At 43.4% G+C, this 19716-nt stretch overlaps 2 protein-coding genes across 5 annotated transcripts; one reads left to right on the top strand and one right to left on the bottom strand.

Moving 5' to 3' along the window:
- Positions 1-41: 41 nt before the first annotated feature.
- MKRN2OS (MKRN2 opposite strand) lies at positions 42-5382 on the top strand. The gene is made up of 4 exons (XM_065642765.1): positions 42-247; positions 924-973; positions 2217-2379; positions 4494-5382. Exons 1-4 carry the CDS (start codon positions 42-44, stop codon positions 4711-4713), a joined length of 639 nt encoding a protein of 212 aa, XP_065498837.1. The 3' UTR covers positions 4714-5382.
- Positions 5383-5479: 97 nt separating this feature from the next.
- TSEN2 (tRNA splicing endonuclease subunit 2) lies at positions 5480-18139 on the bottom strand. 4 transcript variants are annotated; one of them, XR_010606823.1, is made up of 13 exons: positions 18054-18139; positions 17041-17236; positions 16155-16236; positions 15499-15535; positions 13159-13681; positions 12979-13056; positions 12348-12398; positions 11548-11686; positions 10050-10086; positions 9312-9423; positions 8606-8695; positions 7957-8134; positions 5480-7736 (listed from the first exon to the last, which is right to left on the bottom strand). XR_010606823.1 is itself a non-coding variant. In XM_065642762.1 (12 exons), exons 2-12 carry the CDS (start codon positions 17212-17214, stop codon positions 8075-8077), a joined length of 1383 nt encoding a protein of 460 aa, XP_065498834.1. In that variant the 5' UTR covers positions 17215-17236; positions 18054-18139; the 3' UTR covers positions 7848-8074. The 4 variants fall into 4 exon arrangements, 3 of the variants coding, with proteins under 3 accessions (XP_065498834.1, XP_065498835.1, XP_065498836.1); XM_065642762.1 differs by lacking the exon at positions 5480-7736 and having other exon boundaries at positions 7848-8134; XM_065642763.1 differs by lacking the exons at positions 5480-7736; positions 18054-18139 and adding an exon at positions 17618-17846 and having other exon boundaries at positions 7848-8134.
- Between the last annotated feature and the right edge of the window lie 1577 nt (positions 18140-19716).

Here is a 19716-nt window from a genome sequence, read left to right as displayed (position 1 = left end):
GTGCGACCATAGAGAGCGGGGCGGCGGGGCGGAGCGCCGCCATGGCGGAGGCCGCCATCGTGCGCGTCCGGCACTGCGGCGCCGCCATCTTCAGCCGGCGGGCCCCGGAGCGCTGTCCCGCCTGCGGCCGCCCCCTTAGCGGCTCCGCGCTGCCCGCCGCCCCGCTGCGCCTGCCCAGCCCCTTCCGACACGGCCACCGGCAGCCCCGCGCCTTCCTCCTGCGGCCCACGGCCGGAACGTTCCTCGGGTAGGGCCTGCGGGGGGCAGCGCGGGCAGGGGCGGCCCCCTCAGCACAGAATCATTTTGGGTGGGAAAGCCCCTCAAAATCATCGAGTCCAACCGTCCCCCCACCCCTGGCACTACCTCACGTCCCTGAGAACCTCATCTCCGTCTGTCCAACCCCTCCAGGGATGGTGACTCCAGCACTGCCCTGGGCAGCCTGTTCCAATGCCCCACAGCCCTTTGGGGAAGAAGTTGTTCCCCAGATCCAACCTCAACCTCCCCTGGCGCAACTTGAGGCCGTTTCCTCTGGTCCTGGCGCTTGTTCCTGGGGAGCAGAGCCCGACCCCCCCTGGCTCCAAGCTCCTTTCAGGCAGGTCAGAGATCAGAAGGTCTCCCCTCAGCTCCTGTTCTCCAGCTGAACCCCCAGCTCCCTCAGCCGCCCCCATCACACTCGGGCCACGTTCTCACCGGTTTTGCCATTGCCGGGCTGGTACCCAAGGGCCCGCACCTGACACCTGTGCCAGTCCTGACCGAACCCTTTCTGGGAAGGAAAATGCCTTTTCGGTGGAGCTTCGCCTCCTCATCCCATCCCAGGCACAGACACCAGCTCAGTGCCTCCGTCCTGCGCTGTTTGCTCCGACACAGCCGGCGTTGGGACGGTTCTGTCGGCACTCACACCACCACCCCTCTTTCTGTTTCAGAGGATATGACGGGAAATCTGATCTTCATGTTGGAATAACCAACAGTAATGGTAAGAAGTATTTCATGTTTGCCTTACAGCCCATCTCCTGTATCTTGTATTCAGACCGTATGCCCGGTTTACAGGATCCCAGAATGTCAGGGATCAGAAGGGACCTCGAAAGCTCATCCAGTGCAATCCCCCCGCCGGAGCAGGAACACCCAGATGAGGTTACACAGGAAGGTGTCCAGGCGGGTTGGAATGTCTGCAGAGAAGGAGACTCCACAGCCTCCCTGGGCAGCCTGGGCCAGGCTCTGGCACCCTCACTGGGAAGAAGTTTCTTCTCATCTTTAAGTGGCACCTCCTGTGTTCCAGTTTGCACCCATTGCCCCTTGTCCTATCACTGGTTGTCACCCAGAAGAGCCTGGCTCCATCCTCCTGACACTCTCCCTTTCCATATTGATAACCATTAATGAGGTCGCCCCTCAGGTCTGTCCCCTCCACCTGCGACAATCCGAATTGCATGACAGGTGTTTCAGAGCCACCTCTGGTACCTGTTGCGGTTGTCGGCTGCAGCATCCCAAGAGCTAGTGCTCTGCTGTTGCTTCCTCAGCACGCTGCAGGTGTCAGAACTGGGCACTCAGCTGTTCCCTACAGAAGAATATCACATAATAAAGATTAAAAAAAAAAAAAAAAAAAAATCTTGAGTCCAAAGAATTTCTCTCACCTTGCAGCAGTGAGCACACACAGAGCTCCAAATCAAAGCCACGCACCTCTCGTGCTGCACAGGATGGAATTGACAGGTGACTTTATTCCTGATGCAGGGAATAAAAACCTAGGCAGCCTGCTTTTTAAAAGTAGTTTCAGGAAATTTTGACTTAAACACAGTTTTTGCTAATTCTAAAATACCCCTAATTAAAAAGAAAAATCCCCACATTAAAAATCATATCAGGTTCTCCTAAAGTAGGCCCAACCTGCAAAACCTCACTTGAGATGTTTATTTAATATAAAAGTGGTCTAATGCGTGGGTTTAAAAAAGAAGCCTGGTTGTGCTCAAGTTGCGTGCATCATCAGTAGGCAGCTGAAGTTGCATTGTAAAAATAAGAACAGGTTTTTGATAAAAGCAAGTACTGCATTTTCTACTCTCTAGCCACAGAGGCCACCAATGGGAAGCCCATGGTACAGCCAGTACAAGAATGGCAGGATGGAAAACTAGTAGTAGCTTTCATCACTGAACACAGAATAAAAACAACACCAAAGGCTATGGATCAGACTCTTCAGTGCCACCTCACCATCTGCTGCTCTTTATTTGCAGGCGTGGTGTATAATTACGACGCAGAGGGCGTTCACAGAGCTGGAACGGGCTGGGAGCAGTGCATCAGCGTCCCGCTGGTACAGCCACACATGTTTGGGCTGCTGCAGCAGTGGGATCAGCTCCTGGAGGAGTTTTCCGCGGGAGAGGCCTGGCTTCCTCACAGGTACGTAGTTTAAAAGCTGGACACAAGAGGAGTTTTTAGTCTGGGATGAGAAATGGGGCGATTCCGGTTTGGACCCTGCGAGGTTCATTGAGAGCCTCGCTCCTTTCAAACACGCATTTCTAACAAACCAGTCTGAACAATGCTGTCAGGCTGTCTTGAAATGTACTGGCCGTGCTGAACAGAAAGAGAATATTTTATATTTCTAAGTAACAAACTCATCTGCTGGAATGTAAAAGCTCTAAAATAATTTTAGGGAAGTTTTCTCAAGCAACAAAATAATTTTGTGTGAAACAGTTCAATGAAACATTACCTTTAAGAGGATGGTGCTGAGAAAAAAAAAAGTCCAGGTGCAATTCTGTAATTATTTCTTCTAAGTTTCAACAGTTTCAGGTATATTTGCTTGTACGGGCTGGCCACGCTGATGGGATTCTTGCCCAGATCTCACATCCAGATGACTTCTTTGTTGTCAATGACCAGAAATGGGAAACAGGCTCATTTCCAGCTGGCTCATAACATTGCTTTGGATAGTTAAATACAGAAAGACTTCCACATATTTTGAGTTAAACCAGTACGTTCCACCGAGAATGTGCAGTTCTTTGTAGCCTTCCTTGAGGTCAGTGCCCAATGACAGCATTACAGGTTACACAGCCCAGCTAAAACATGCGCTGCCACGTCACTGAGCTGCTCTTCAGGAAAACACCCGTCCTGGAACTGCTGCTCGGTGACCATACGTGTAACAAACAGCCTGAGCATCGTTCTGTGTTTAAGTGAATGAACATAGACATCTCACATAAAAGGAAAAAAAAAACCAAACACAACAAATCAAAAGCAGGTCCCAGCAATGCAGTATGTGCTGGACTACAAAATTTCAGAGATGATGTATTATCTCCCTCATACCAGCAGATGAAAGAATTTGACCTACAATGGACTTTTTGAGATGTTAAATTAACTCCTCTATTTTTTCAATGGACAGGAACTGCGCTAAATTAATCCTGTAACTCCTTTGGGTTCAGGCCAAGCCTGATTCTAATTTTCTTGATTGCTTTTCATTTACTGGAAGGATAGTCTATAATAGCAGCAAAGAACAGCAGCCACAGCCACCAGTATCTGAAATTACTGAGGGATACTGGGTTTGCTTGTCAGGATATAAAGACATGCTTCCCAAAAATGAGATGCTAACGGGAAGACACAGATGGTAGTGAGAAGTATATTACAGAGCCTTTTGCATTATAAATACAAAGGTGGCCTGCAAACAAAAATGAAAATTGTAGAACTGTACCAGCAGTACGAGGCAAGGAATGAGTCCCAGGGCCAGGAATAACAGAGGAAAATGACGGACTATGAGGTAATTAGGGAAGAAGCTTGAGGATTAGGCAGAGGCAGGTCTGTGTCCAATGCGGCTGTACAGGGCCAGAGGAAAAAGCAGCACTGCAGGGAGGGAATGGATAAATTACTGCAATTGGTAGTGGCCAATGTGAAACATTGGGGAGAATCCAAGAAACTCTGACCGTGAGAAGAACAGTGAAGTGCCATATGCTCCTAGGTTAGGGTAGTGGGCGAGAAAGAAAAAAGAAAAAAAGGCAAGAATATTTTAAATGGCTGCTTCTCCTAGTCAGTTAGTGTTTCTGTCCTTTCACAATGGGAAGAAACTCTCAGCGGGAGTTTGACTGGCACACCGTACAGCAACTGTATCAACATATTAGCGATGGAATTGATTTGATTTTAACTAAGCGTCCAAGTTAATGCCACGCTGAAGGAAGTGCACGTGGTGGCACACCATTAACATCACTGCTGCAGGAAGAAGTGTTCAAGATAACAGAGTAACAATACATGGAAGAGCAAAGGTTAACAAGGTAAAAGCCAAATAAGTATAAAAAAATAAATTATTGGAAAGTCTGCAGCCATTTTTTTTTTCCCAATGGTCACAGTTGCTAGTATCCCTGGCTGGAAAGTACAACTCGAGATTAACAGAATATATTTGTTAAGCATCAGCATGAAAGTGGCAATAGTTCCTGGAGAGCATGCGCTTCCTTCTTTCACTCCGTAAAATATTCCTCCACGCACAGTAATTAAGGGATTAGGGCTAACTCTTACTAACAAGATATTTTTCCTAGGTATGATGAACATGAGCACAACTGCTACACATACGCGCTGGCATTCATTAACAGCATACTGACCGCACAAGGAAAACGGGAAATGAGTAAAAGTGAATTTACAGAGAAATTTGTGATCCCACAGACAAAGAGAGCTGCCAGATACATGACTTTGCACCAGGAGCTAACAGCTAATGATTTCTACATTGTACCCCTTCCCCAGCAGGAAAAACAGTGCTGAACGTGACAAGTTGCTGTATTAAAACATCTACAAGCTGCAACGGGAAAAGTCTTCGGACTCCAAATCTCAGGGATTAAGATGCATGATCTACTAACATATTTAATCGCACAATTAACTTTACACATTAACCTGCACATCATGGAAGGATCAGGAACCTGAACTTGGGCACGTGAATGAAATAACATAGATACAATGTACACACTACAGAAAATTTCCTTGGGAACTATTCATATGGAAAAAAGTTGCATTTACATTTACTATATGGTCTCTTCTGCCAGGACACCAGAAATCGTAACTGCTGTGAAATTAAGGGTTCTAACAAATGAACTGTGGTAACTAAAGCTGTAGCAAACGAAAATGTTGGTTGTTTTGTTTTTTTCCTGTCACATTTGTTTACTGATGAGTGGAAAAAAAGGGAATTTGTGCTTGCGTGCTACTGAAATCCAAAGTCCGTGACTTAATGCAGATTCACGACATGCAAAGTTTTTTTCTTTTCCTTTAATTACTAATAAATATAACAAGTAAATCCTGCCTCTTTGCCAGATATATTTATTTTCCAATTCTTCTTTACATTTTGTACATTTATTCCTCAACGCAAGACAGATGCTTAGTATTAAAAGGTAATAATTTAGTGTCTGTATCTGTTAGTATCTGTAATAAGCCACAGACTCCTCAGGATTTACATTGGAGTTAAAACTTTAGAACTTAAAAAGAAATCTAAGTTAAAAAGATACTCCAACAGCACTTTTAACTATTGTGCATTACACAGAAGCGTATGCTGAGGTGAAAATTCTGCAGTCCATAATTTTGTGCAATTTCACTTTATTTACATTCTAATTTAAGAAAATAACACCAGCTTTTTTCCCCTTCTACTAATTTCTGGTTTTAGTGAAAATTTAAGTCCTATTTTGTCAAAGATGGAGAAGTAATCTCAAACAATTGGGGCTTTGTTCACATCTAGTTTATACGTTTTTATACACAAACTGCATTAGCCCTGCCCCGCAACGCTCTCCAGCTGCAGACGCCACACTATACACACTTCTCTCCCCCATGTCCTTCCACTTCTTGCTAAATTCTAAATTATAGCTCCATTAAAAGCATATTTTAAAAAGCACAACACAATAGAGACAACCAGCTTGAAATGCGCAATTTGGCTGCTGTTAGAGACCTGTCCACCCACTCCTAGTGCAGAATTCTTCAGCTAGGATTTGGCTTACAAAAATAAATCATGGTATGCTACTTTGGAGTGAATTGGAATCCATACTTTGTTTAAGTACTGTATTTCAATTGGTAAAATATAAATACAATGGCAAGTATCAGTGGTGGTGTACAACTGTCTAGTGTAAAGTTATTTGATCCGACAGTACTGAAACATGAAGTACAGTCATCTGCAGCTAAAAATAAAATGCCTTGCCACGTACAGTCAACCCATATGTACCTGTTCCACCTGAAAAAACTATTATGCAATCGACGTTTTCAGTTTACATCTTTCCAGTAGGGACATACTAAATGAAAGCAAAGATGAGCAAATCTTCCACTTGGAATTGTATGCAGTCTCCTGCATTCACGACACGGTTTTACAATCTAAACTGCTTAAGGAAACAAGATTGCGGGTTTGCGTTTGGTGGGAACAGCCCGAGTTGACAGAATTTTGACCAGCCCTGGAAAATTTCCTGCAGCCAGGACGCAAAACCCCTTTTACAGTGAGTGGAAACAGCACAAAGAAAATCCAGAACAGTGTAACTGTCACCAGCTGTAATGCATCCTTACGGTTGCAGCAAATGTGTTCTCATGATACAGGGAAATAAAAATAACAGCACAGTGAAGCAAGGAAGCCTCTTGATCACACCCTACGATGGAAAGCAAATGCCCGAATCTAAAGCAGGCAGTACTTAAAATGCAGCGTAGTTGATACTGAAACCTCCTGGCTCGACTTGAAAGACAGCTGGATACCTGCTGGGGTGGTTTGTTTGTTTTCCAAATGTGGCTTAGCAATAGCAAACATGGCATTTAGGAACCCGCAATCTAGATGACTGAGTCTTAGAAAAAAGCAGCAGCAGGCACCTAGTGTGGCAAGTCAGAGTTGCGCAGCACAGACCGATACCTCACTAAACACAAATGCAGCGGTGTCTCCCAGTCTTTTTACAACATGCCAGGGCAAAGAACTATGAGTGTGCTATGAAAAAAAAATGTGGACTGTTGTAGTTGCTGGATAAAAGAGAAAAAAGCAAGGAATGAAAGTGAGACTTACAGTTGCCAAGCTAGAGAGACTGACTTCCTCTCACTAGCTCAGCAAATTTTCCTTATTTTCTATGCTGTAACCCACAGTCAACAGAAGTAAAGGGCATCAACGTGCAGTCAGGGCATCCTGCTTTCCAGTGGCAAGGTTAGGCACTTGCTTTCAAGGGGGAATCTCATGCTGCAAATCCCAAGGGAAGAAAGACATCTCATCGCAATGGGGAAAGGTGCCCCGGCACTCCCTACTGCCTAACACCTTTGCTGTCAGGTGCCCAGACCCCAGAATTCATTTAAATCCTTGCACAATCTGGGAAAAGTTCCTCAGTTCTGACCAGTGCTTGTGAAAATAAGCACTTTTAGCTGGGACCACTAACAGCAACGTGTTAAAATGCCCAGAATTGCAACAAGCAAATCTCTTCCCATACTGCAGTTTGTGCACCTTCACCAAGGCCACAAAGTCAGTTTTTGGTTGAATTAGAATGGTACCATTGATACCCCAAAAGGTTCTTTGACTCACTATAATTACTATAATTAACAAGTTAAAAACCAGGCACAAACTTGAGCACTATCAAGGTTAAGTCCTCATTTCTGAAGAACTGTAGGGCCCTGTGCAGAGCTGCAAAGGGAAGTCAGCCTTGCAATTCCTAAGTTCGACTGAAGAGTCTGTGAGGAATTCCCGGAAAACCATTTGATCCCTCATTGCTTCAGCTTTCAGGCAGACACTCGGGGTTGGGACTCACGTGGCTCTGCAGGCTGTAGTGCCTACTCAGCACTAATGCCTGGATCTGTCAGAATTTAAAAAATATCATTATTAATCACCACAGTCTAGCCATCAATGTATATCAAAGATACGCATTTGTAAGCTTTAAGGAAACAAACAAGTAGTTTGAGTTCAGATACAGCTTTAATTTTTTTCCCTTCCTATGCAATTCAGTTATGTTTTTCAATACAACATTCTCAGCAGTAAACAGGATATACTTCATTTTAAATAGCATTTATACATACCAACTCAGTATGTTGATAGAAACTGTTCTGAGGCAATAGTTCATCACGAGAAGATCAGGTAAAAAACAATAAGATGTGGTTTCAAAAAAAAAAAAAAAAACTTCTCCTATGCAGTCAGTTAAAGTTCATCTTGCTCGCCGCGCTCACGGGAAGAAACCCAACGACTTACAATCAGTTCCTGAAACAAAAAAAGCAACTGTTATGGAAGTGGGAAGTTAAAAACAACAAATAGCTACAGGCAGTGAGGGATGGAGATTAAGACTCCAGCAAATTGATGTATTAATATATTATGGGACCACTGAAAAACTCTAGTAGATGGCTACAATTGCTCCTGAAGTGAGCTGGTCTCTCACACATTTTTCTCCATTTTTTAATATACATGAACCTTACAGTCTCCATAGGTATCCCTGTGTCCCCATGCAAATGCTCACACTCACTGTAGCAGCAACATCAAAATTTAGAAGATTTGAAGTATTTAAAGAGCCTGTAATGCACTTCTCATGCATTGGGGCACAAAGGAATCTTGTTTATTTCACCACAGCTACGCCTGCAAAAACCAAAGCGTGCTAAAGAGCAAATGACAGTTCAGGGGGCTCTTACAATGAGCGGTCCAGATGCCCTAAGGCAAAGAAGATAAATAATTACTCACCTGAACCTTAATTCTTTTCATACATTCTGGTGTCGACATCTCTTTTTCAGTCATGTCAGATGGTCTAATCAAATAGCATAGCATAAGTTCCTGTTGGTAAATGGAAAACATGAATAGATTAATTCCAACCAATTCCTTTCTATACAAGTTTTAGATTAATGAAAAATGCAGATACCAAGTTTCCTACAAGATGCCTTCTGCAAACCAAGTTAGGGGAGAGCTGTATAACATGCATATCTCATTTTTCTTATCAAAGCATAATACTGCTATCAGATAAAGTAGAATTATAACACAACACCTGAGCAACACAGCTATGAGTATGGAAGGACCATGTCTGAGGTTCTATCACAGAGAAAACATTTTAGAAACTTTCAGTTTCACTGCTCAAAAGAAAATTCTGGTAGATGGAGAGGGCTTTAAAACAGAAGTGGCAAATGGGAAAGACGTGTCCCTCAGGTCTTCCTTCTGCTCCTCACACAACTTTTAACATTCCCACAGGTGACAGAACTTTATTAAGCTTCTTCCAGAATTCATCTGGTTATTGACAAACGAACCTCCTGTTTGCCTACTGGCAACTCAACATGTTCTTCAGCAGATTAGAAAGAGAAGGATTCCCCTTCCAGCCTCACTCCAACTCCCTGTTCTTTGGAACTAAACTGTACATTTATTGCTTTAGAGCCATTTTAAAACCAGCATCTTACCTTACCTTAGAAGCGTTAGCAGTTGTTCTGTTCAAGCCAGATAAGGACGTCCAGCTGAGTGGCCTGCGAAGAGAACCTTCAAAGCTATCATCAACTAATTCAGCAAGGACAGAGTAACTGGAAAACAAAGCAGACAGGACAATTCACAGAGAGAAAACTACCATTTTAGGAATATCATGAGCCTAAAAATTTGTGTTAATATGCCAGCATGCAGTGAGCAAGTTGTGAAACTTAAGTCTCTTTCTACTAAGCAAAGAGGAGAAAAAATGAAGCTGTGAATATACTGGCACTTTCCCTCCCCACCCTTCTACTGATGTTTGTAGCACCCTCTTAGGAATGCCAATCTGACATTCACAATCAATTTGTTATCTAGGAGTTCACCCTGACTTGCTAGCGAATAAAGACAATTATCATTCCTTAACATTCCTTATCATTCCTTAACATAAATTATCTATACCGTTTCTTTTTAAAGGTCAATATTACTAAATCGAATTACTTTCCTGAGTGTATTTACCACATGAGTGCTAAAAATGTTCATTCCAACTTTTAATTTGTGATGTTTTATTACTGTTATATGAATTCAATGAAATTGTGTTATTTAATACCACTGCTAAAAGGACTTTTGGATTCCCAGTATGAATGTTATCTGGCAAAGGGTTTTTAGCGAAGAATATGTGCTTAACCAGTGAGAGAAATATACTAATCTGAAACTAAGAAATGAGACAGAAACATGAGCTTCAAACCTTGCATGATAGAAGGGGGGGCCTTTTCGATAGAGCACTGAAATGAAAGAGAAGCACCTTAGTTAGATAATCTCAGAGTTTCCATCTGAGTTTAATACCTGGGTCCACAAATATTTTCAAATGTTCTCTAAGTTTTAATGAAACAAGACAAAACGTCAACACCTTTGAATTCTGCTCAGAATTAAGTTGTCCCAGCAAGTGCAGAGAGGGAAGAGACAAACCCCACCATGGGAGCAGCAGGGTGACTCAGGGCAGTGGCAGGTAAAAGACAAAGTCGAAGGACACTTAGCAATTGCCATGGCAAAAAGTTTAGGATGGAATTTTTCTGCAACAGACTCATGCTTTTAACGCTGTATTCACAACCGAAGTTGAGCCACTGGAGTACACATGAAAGATCCCAATAAGCCACCGAGTTCCTGCTCCAAACAAGCATTTTCCACAAAGTTTTAGGAGAGGCAAAGGGCACAAGTTCTTAAACGCTGCCCACCAGACCCCCTAGAAGTTCCTTCTCTAGCCAAGATAACACAAGACTCATGGCAGCTGCTCTGCTGTAACAGAGCTAAACAGTTACATGTCCTCTCTTCTCTTCGTCACGAGCTTGTAAGAGGGGACTTTAACTAGCGTAGGTTATCCTATACAGCTGGCCAGACAGACCCTGTCAGGAAAAGGATAAGCAGCATTTAATTCCAGCAACCACCATGATTTGCAAATTATGCATTATAAGCAATTGCAGTAATACCAATCCTATGAAAGTATTGCCAAAGAACAAGAAGCCAGCGGAGCTCAGGGGTAAGAGCTCCCACTGGCTTAAACTAATCCCCCACTAGCCTAAACTAATCCACTTCCTTTGTCTGGCACAAATGCAAAGGCAGTGATATGCTAAACAACAAGTCAGGCCAGAACACAAATGAACAGTGAACAATTTAGTATCAATTTCACGTAGACACCAGGTGCTCAATAGCAAAACCCCATCTGCAGCACCGGGTACTAAGAACAGAGATGTTGAATTCAGCCAAATCTACACACTGATCTAAAGGACCAGCTCAGCACAACCTCAACATACTCAAATACATGAACCCCTAAATTATAAAATTGCTTCAGCAGTATTAAAACACCTGCTGGTTTGCATGCATACATTAAAAAATATCTCCCTTTATGCACATTTTCCTGTAACAACAGGCGTTACCGTACTGTTTATGTTGACATGAGCTGAATGTACTTCTTGAATTACTAAGCAAGGGATTATGGATGCTGCTGATTATTTCTGTAAGATTAAAAACCCCACCATTAGCAAATAAGCAAGTCCCTTCCCCCTCCTCTGACCCAAGAAAAAAAACATACAGAGAAACAGACTTAGCAGTAAGCTGAGCAGAAGCCCAGCTTCCATTAAATGAATCATGAGATGCATGGACTTTGCTCAGCTTTGGCACTGGAGTCTGGCACTGCCTGAAGAGAAGTCAGCTGCAAATGATCCCATTTTTGTACGGAAGCTACTCACAGAGATCGGTTCCGTACTTCAGTCCGACTTTGGGGACCCAGCCCTTACTGCGGAAGTAGTGATATGCCATGTACGTTGTCTTAAAGTTGGGCTTGACTTCACTGAAAACTTCCCATAGCTTCAAAATAGTTAAGGGCTCCTAAAAATCACAACCAAAGGCATTAATATGACTATATTAATATTAAATGGGTATAAAATACTGTGTATATTAGAGCATAACAGCCAAATATCAGATATCACAGTCTACTGCTAAGAGCGTGAACTTTGGGCAATAAAGACAGAATCCTTAAACATAAGACAGAAACCTGTTACTCCATGTAGCCGTTTTTCTAGCATTTCACAATCAGTCCCATAATGCTCTCGTTTAAAGGAAAATATGTTAAATTTTGAACCAGACACATAGGTTTCAATTATTTTGTCATTACATTAAAAGTAGCTTGATATAGATCAATGCTTACTCCAAAGAATTTTCCTGTTTCAGGAAAAAGAGAGTATTCACCACATTATTCCTCCCATACTTGCTTTCCCCATATTTCCTGCCTAAATTACGACAAAAATCTTTCTCTGCAGAAGGACCGTGCTTAGCTATATTTGCCTTAGTAAACATAACACTTTCAGACCAGTATTTAATAAACAGAAATACCCTTACTTATAACAAAAACTTCCTAATTAGTCTGTTTGGTATTTCCTCCTTCAGAATTAACAGCATAAAATCCTACCGCAGTCAGTAAACGTTTCAGACCAAAACATATCTAAACTAATGATATCCCCAGAAATCCAAAATTAATCCCATCTCTTACCTCACCATAATAAATACTCAAACATCCCAGAGCATACACCAAGAAAAAAGCCTGAAAAAATAAAAATAATGAGTTCAACTGATAGCTAGACTCTACCTGTACTTTATATTCCATTCAAGAACAAAGGCTCAGATCCATTTTATACAAGAATCCTAATGTCACCAAGAGAAACAAGTTGCCTGAAAGTTTCCTTAGAGATTTGTCTTCACGACCTTTACATTTCAACAGACAAAGCACTACAAGGAGTCTATGCATTTGCTGCAGACTCCTGAAGGTGCTGTGTTAAAACGAACACACGTGAATATATTTAGAAGCAGCACAATCAAAGCAGGATTTATATAAATGTTATATTCCTGGTATTTCTATACTTAAGTCCTATCAGTGCTGTCCTTGTCAGTGGGATTATTCATTTAAATCAAATAGGATTGGATCATTCGTATTTTTTTTAACCATATCATGTAACTGTCTCAGGTTATTAAAAATATGTTTACTGACTAAGACAGTCCAAATACTTTAGAGACAAAGGAGAACCCTGTACTTTAGAAACAGGTATTAAATTACATTGTAACACAGATCAATGTTTACCTTTCAGATTAAAAGTAAAACAACTTGTACTGTACTTGAAACATACCTCTTCCAAGCTGAGTTGTAAATATTCAGAAATCCTAAACGGATTTTTTCTGCATACTAGTTTCTCCTTCTTGACAAGCTAAAAGAAAAAAAAATAATATATTACTAAACCTAGATAAAATACTGAATGCTGAAAATAGCACTGATTATATAACTTTACTAAGATGCTCCTCATCCTTACATTTTCTTGCGCATGAGCAGAGTCACCTTCTGGATGTAAGCTGCCTTCATCTTCTTCTTGCACCAAGACGTATTCTGGAGCGCATTCTTTTGACTCGATCGTCTCACAGGATCTTTGCTCCGCGCTCTCCTTCGCCTCACAGCCATAACACATGAGAAGACCGTGCTTCTGGCAGGACGCTTCGGCTCTCTCTTTTGAGTCCCCTTGCTCCTGTTCTTTAGAGCCACATACGGCCACAGGACCACACGCCGTGTCTCCTTCCAAACGGGCTTGCTTGCAGCCGGCATTCTGGTTCTCGGGACTCAGGGCTCCTACATTTCCAGTATCTGTAGAAGACTGTCTGGAAAGTTCTGTATTTGGGCCCATTCTGTTGCAACTATTTCCGGTTGGCTCAGTTCCATCCTCTTTCAACAATGGCAGCTCAAGAGGCTTCGTGTAATTTTCAAGAATTCTGGTAACTGAGCCATCATCAAATCCTCGCTCTTGCAAAATACTTTTAGCCCACTGAACACGCCGCTGGTACCTAGTAAAATAAATGAGAAGTTCTAGGGTGTTACATCTTTTATTTAGCACCTTAAAAAAAGATGATTCAACACAGTTCACAAAGCAAGTCTGAACACACCGCCCAATAACCGCTATGCAAAATACAACACGCACAATGTAACAGGACTCTGGTATTTGGGAAGCTGCAGATGCCATTATTGATCACCAAGATTCTGCTCCCCTCTTTGGCTTTGTTTTGCATTTTAAATTTCTGTGTCAACACCATTACCGAACATTGCACAATGACTACTGCTACAGAGTTTCAAGAAAAACTTCACCAAGCAAAAACTCCTTCCTCCCACAGAAGCCTTAAGCCTGAATTTCTTTCAAAAACATCTTGGTATCACAGCTTGCATGGTTAAAACACGCAACAAGACTTTGCATACATATCTCTCACACATGTCATCTATTATGCAGCTAAGTACTGAGAACAGTGTCTTTAAAACTCTGTTGTAACCATCTTTGAAGTAGCAATGGTGTAGCCAAAAGCACCAGCATAAAAAACTGAAGCAGAAACTACCTTCATTTTTAAACGAAACTCTCACACCCCTGAGAAATAACAATAATCCCATCAGTGAGACAGTAGCTGGAAGTTGTAAATATTTCTAATATTTTTCAATTATGATAATCCCAGTTGTCAGTTTTTAGTGCCCCTTCAATTATTTCTCCTTGGAAGATAACAGTAATATCCAAAGACATTGATCTTTATTTTGTGAAAGTTACAGGTAGCTGAGTGCAGCTGTCGTTATTCAAACCTGGACAACTCCAATCCAATATTCTTTATTTCCCCAGACAAAATCCTAACACAGCAAATACAGACCAGGTAATGAGGAACTGCAAAGACAATTAAATGCAAATTTCATATGTCAACACAAAATATAAGTCCCTCTGAAGTCTCATAATAAAGCCATGATTCAGTGCTGTACTTTTTGTTACAAAAAATAGACTCCTCTTTGTCCTGTGATTTAATTACCATATAGTTTGCACTTACAGATCTCTCCTCAGACAGATCATGACGCAGCTTCTGCACCAATGCAATGACATTTTCCTTGATGCTCAGCTGTATTTGCTGACACACAGAGCAGACTAATGACTGACAAGCATTTCTGCACACAGTAATAACTGTAGTAGCAGTAATATTGCTGCTGTTTGCCTTACCTAAAGTTGAGGACTGAAGGAGCTTAATTTTTAAACTTAAGTAATTTTCTTGGAAGTTATCATAGGATTAAAGCAAACAGAGTAACTAACTTGCACACTCTTGCAGTTAGTACATATACTATTTAAGCAGAGCAAAATAAATAGGTGGCTCAACATTCTGTTTTCTTAAATGTACAAATTAGTGATGTTAATAGAGACTTAGAAAAGAAAGGTAAAACATTTATGTTTTATAAAAGATCACGAGCTGCTTCAGCCCACGCTGTATTAATTCAATAAGGAACTGGGAAAGCTATTTTAAGTCGCCTGCCCCAGAAACATCTATTTCTCCTCCTCAGCTAAAGAACAAATTTATTATGGTTGATATTGTTATGAATTAGTTATCCATACTATTATACTATGCATTCACTCAATCCTGGCTTCTAGGCAGCAATTAATACTGCAAGCTTACATGAAAAACCATGCTGAATATCATCTGCTCTATTTCTGCTTTTTCTAATGTGATTTATAAATGAAATACAAAGAACAGAAATAAAAGCAAGTCATCAGCGTGTACACAACCAACTATCTGAAAACCAGCAAGATAAAACATAAAACAGAATCGTCTGGGTTACAAAAAAAAAAAAAAGTAAATTAACTTACTTTTTGGATGTAATTATAGGCATATTTATGTTAGTACCTGTATAAAGAAAAATCATACATTATTTCACAAATATAAAAATGTTATTTTCAGCACTGAGGCAATCTGCGGTCTAATATTTAACCACATTTTCAATTCTCTATGCCATTTTGGCCCAACTTGTATTAAAGGACATAGCAGAACTAGAAAAGGTACAGAGATAAAGATTGAACACCCTGCACAAGCAGAACAACTAAATGTACTATTTTTCTCCAGCCTGTAAAAAGACAGACCAGATCAGATGTAATTAGCTATAAGCAGATTAAAAATGTCACATATCCTTGCCTCATGATTTCACAGACACTAAAATTTACAGATTAAAATGAATAAAAACTGGACAGTTATAGGAAGAAAAGTCCAGGGATGATACCTTTTTTTACTTCCTACACAGCAGGCCAGCGAAGGCTGGGAGAACGCACTGAGGAGCTATCAACACGTTCACTGGCCCTGTATTTTCCTGGGAATCTGGTACTGGCCATCAGCAGAGACAGATCCTTGATCTGACCCAGTACAGAGATTATTTTTTCTGTGTGTAATTTCTAAATACATATCTTCAATAAGTGAAAGAGTGAAAAGTACTATCAGAATAGCGATAGAAGTACAAATGGGCACAATTTACCTTGCCACTTAGAAACCAGTGAAGGATCTGAAATGCTGTGCACTGGGCGACTTCTTGAAAGGATACCTTTTCCAAAATAGCCCTTCGGAGAAAAGGGAAAAGCCTTATCATATCACCAGACAAAAGTGAACTTCTTTCCAAATATAAAATGTTTACTGCCAAGATTAGCTGAAAAAAATATCTGAAATTCTGCAGCATTTAAGTTTTGCTTGAAGCTTGGTGCTTAGCTTCTGATAACTAGCTCAATACCAAACACGTGCACTCAAAGATTTAACCAGTGGAGGGTGTTGGGTCTTTTTCCTCAGTTCTAAATATTTGTCAGTCGATGTCTCCAAGTAGACTTTTGAAAGCAGAGGCAGAAGAAACCACCTGTGTATCAATGCTGTGACAATGCATAACAGAAAACAAAGAGATGGATAAAACTACTGGGCAAGAATGGTGGTGAAATAGTACTTGGACATAAGAAGCTTAATGTAGCTTATTTTACTCAGAAATCAATCCCTCTGATACTAAAAGAATTACACAAGCATTTATAAAACATTAGTATTCCTACCTCCTGATCGTTAAAAACAATAAAATGCTTTTGTAAGGTTGCATAAAATGTTGAAAGAAGAAATAAACATAACAAACATGAAATCTTTGCAGCTGTATTTTTAGCTCACAACATCATTTCATTCCAAAATGTATTTGCTGGGATAAGAATGAAATATATTCTGTATCAAACATGGAAAGTATGTTTTGTACTGATTTCAGGAGAGGAGGGAAAAATGGAAAATTATTGGCGGCTAAAGAGGAAGGAAAACATAAAGGCAGGCAGATTTTAACACGTATTATGCTTTACCTACATTTAAAACACTAAAAATAGTGTGCAAACAGGGTACAGCACCTTGTTATACAGCTGCTCAATATCTTCAGGGTTGCTCACAATAACATTGTTGTTAATGATTTCAGCCCGGCACATTCTGAAATCCTTCCCACCTACATCCACAGGAAAGGGAGAATCGTATGTCTCAAAAACTCTTCTTTTCCTTCTTGGGGGATGAAAAACTGCTTCTGCCATTTCCTAAAATTGACGTTTTCTCCTAAAAAGCGGAAACAAAACATTTAAAGCTCAGGAGTTACAGTTCACCTATTTTTCCATGTTTCAGTAATCTTCCTTTCCCAGAAGCAAATTAGCAATAAATCCTACAGTATAACCCAAGTTTAATTCTATAACCATTATGCAGACAAACACAAGCAGCGATTTGCCAGCGTTTTCTGTTCATTTTTTCTCTCGGGCACCACAGTCTGCCCTGAACACCAGGCAGGGATTGTTCTCAGCCAAGAGTTTATAAAGTGAACTTAAGATAAAAGGCGGGCACATAAACTACTGAAAACGTTTCAAGGATAAAGCAGACGAGTGAATAGAATAGCAGAAACCACAGCACAAAAGCGCCTAAAAATCAACTGGTTTGAATAACTACGGGAATAGTGAAGAAGGAGCAGCAGCTTGGCAGGTTTCTTCAAACAGGGAGCCCCTGTCACAAGGGAGCGGGACAGAGCCCGACGCTCTCTGGGAACGCGGGGCCCGGCTCCCCGCTGCTGCCCGGGCCTGGCAGCGGCCTCAGGGCCGGGCCCGTCCCCGCCGGGCCCACCGCCGCCCGCTCGGACCGCGGCGCTGCGGCCGCGGCACAGGCCCCGCCGCGGGGCCCAGGGCCGGCAGCGCGGCGCCTCCCGCCCGGGCAGCCACCCACGCAGCGCCCAGCCCGCCCCGGCGCCGGCAGCCCCGCCCGGGGCGAGGTGCTGGGAGCCGGGGGGGAGCGGCCCGGCCCGGCCCGGCCCGGCCCGGCCCGGCCCGGCGGCCACAGGCCGGGCGCCGCCGCTCGCCCGTCGCCATGGCGACCGCGCGCCCCCACGCACCCGTCACCGCCGCGCGAGGAGGCCGCGCGCGCGAGGAGGCCGCGCGTGCGCGGGGAAGGTGGCGCGCGGGGGCGCCTCGCGGGTGGCCCCGCCCCCCCCCCCCCTCGTTGGCGGGAGGGCGGCGCGCGGCGGGAGCCGGTTGTGGAGGCGCGCGGGGCCGGCGGGGGCGGGGCGAAGTGAGGGGAGCGGCTCCATGGGTGTGAGGAGAGTGTCGCCATCGGTCTGAGAGCAACGTCCCCATCGGTGAGGGCAGTGTCCCCAGCGCTGTGAGGGGACTGTCCCCATCGGTCTGAGGGGATCGGCCCCATGGATGTGAGGGTAGTGTCCCCATGGGTCTGAGGAGAGTGTCCCCGTTGCTCTGAGGGGATCGTCTTCATTGCTGTGAGGGGACTGTCCCCATCGGTCTGAGGGGATCGTCCCCATCGGTGACGGCAGTGTCCCCAGCGCTGTGAGGGGAATGTCCCCATCGGTCTGAGGGGATCGGCCCCATGGATGTGAAGGGATTGTCCCCATGGGTCTGAGGGGAGTGTCCTCATCGATCTGAGGGGATCGTCTTCATTGCTGTGAGGGGAGTGTCCCCATGGATGTGAGGGAGTTGTCCCCATTGCTGTGAGGGGACTGTCCCCGTCGGTCTGAGGGGATCGGCCCCATGGGTCTGAGGGGAGTGTCCCCATCGGTCTGAGGGGATCGTCCCATCGGTCTGAGGGGAGTGTCCCCATCGGTCTGAGAGGAACGTCCCCATCGGTGAGGGGAGTGTCCCCAGCGCTGTGAAGGGCTCGTCCCCATGGGTGTGAGGAGAGTGTCCCCATCGCTGTGAGGGGCCGGTCCTGCCGCAGGTCACCGCGGGTGTGACCGGCCCCCCGGCGGGGCCGTGCGGAGGCGGCTGCCGGGCGGGGAGGGAAAGGCCGCGCTGCCCGGGGCCTCCGCAGCGCTGCGCTTGTGCCTGTGCCAACCGCCGACTGCAGCGGCGTCCCCTGACTGCAAACCTGCCCGTGCTGGCCATTTAATAAAGTGAGCGAAAAATGACATTTTGTGCGGAACACCCACCCTCAAATGAGTTATGAGCTTCTTAATGAGGGGCATTTGAGATACATGGGTGGATGGAATTTTATAGCTGTGGGAGGTGAGGCAGGGATATAATTTTCAGCTTGGAGCAATTGGTTTTGGCTCTGTAACAAACCCTTGACATGGCCCTGACTCATGTAACTGCCTGGGATAATGCAGTGGGACTGACACAACTTGTTAACAGAGGTAATTGTGATGGTGCAGCTTATTGCCAGAGCTGGATTCAGGACGACGTGGTGGTGCAATTTAAAAAAAAAAAAGATCTGAATAAAATGTGAGGCATTTTCGGTAGCTAGTGAGGAGCAAACATCCCTTTTTCTGTTTTCGTACACAGTGAACTTGTTACCAGTTTGAGCTTTGCTCATCGACTTCACAGTCATACAGGCAACTACAATGCAATAGTTTTTCTTATTTTCAGGGTATTTTGTGAAGTACCACTACCAAAGAAAGAGGATGAAGATGTTTTGGCTCCAGGGATGCAGGCAGCAGAAAAATCTGCCTGATTTTCAACAGTGAGATCAGTGAAGTCACTGGCGGAAAGTTGTGAAAATACATCATTCTTACAAGGTATTTTATCTCTTATTCCCATTTTCCTTAC

Source organism: Caloenas nicobarica, chromosome 11 (assembly GCF_036013445.1).
Source record: "Caloenas nicobarica isolate bCalNic1 chromosome 11, bCalNic1.hap1, whole genome shotgun sequence".
NCBI classification, from domain to species: domain Eukaryota; kingdom Metazoa; phylum Chordata; class Aves; order Columbiformes; family Columbidae; genus Caloenas; species Caloenas nicobarica.
Note: the sequence above shows the minus strand (reverse complement) of the source record. Positions and strands in the feature narration are given on the sequence as shown.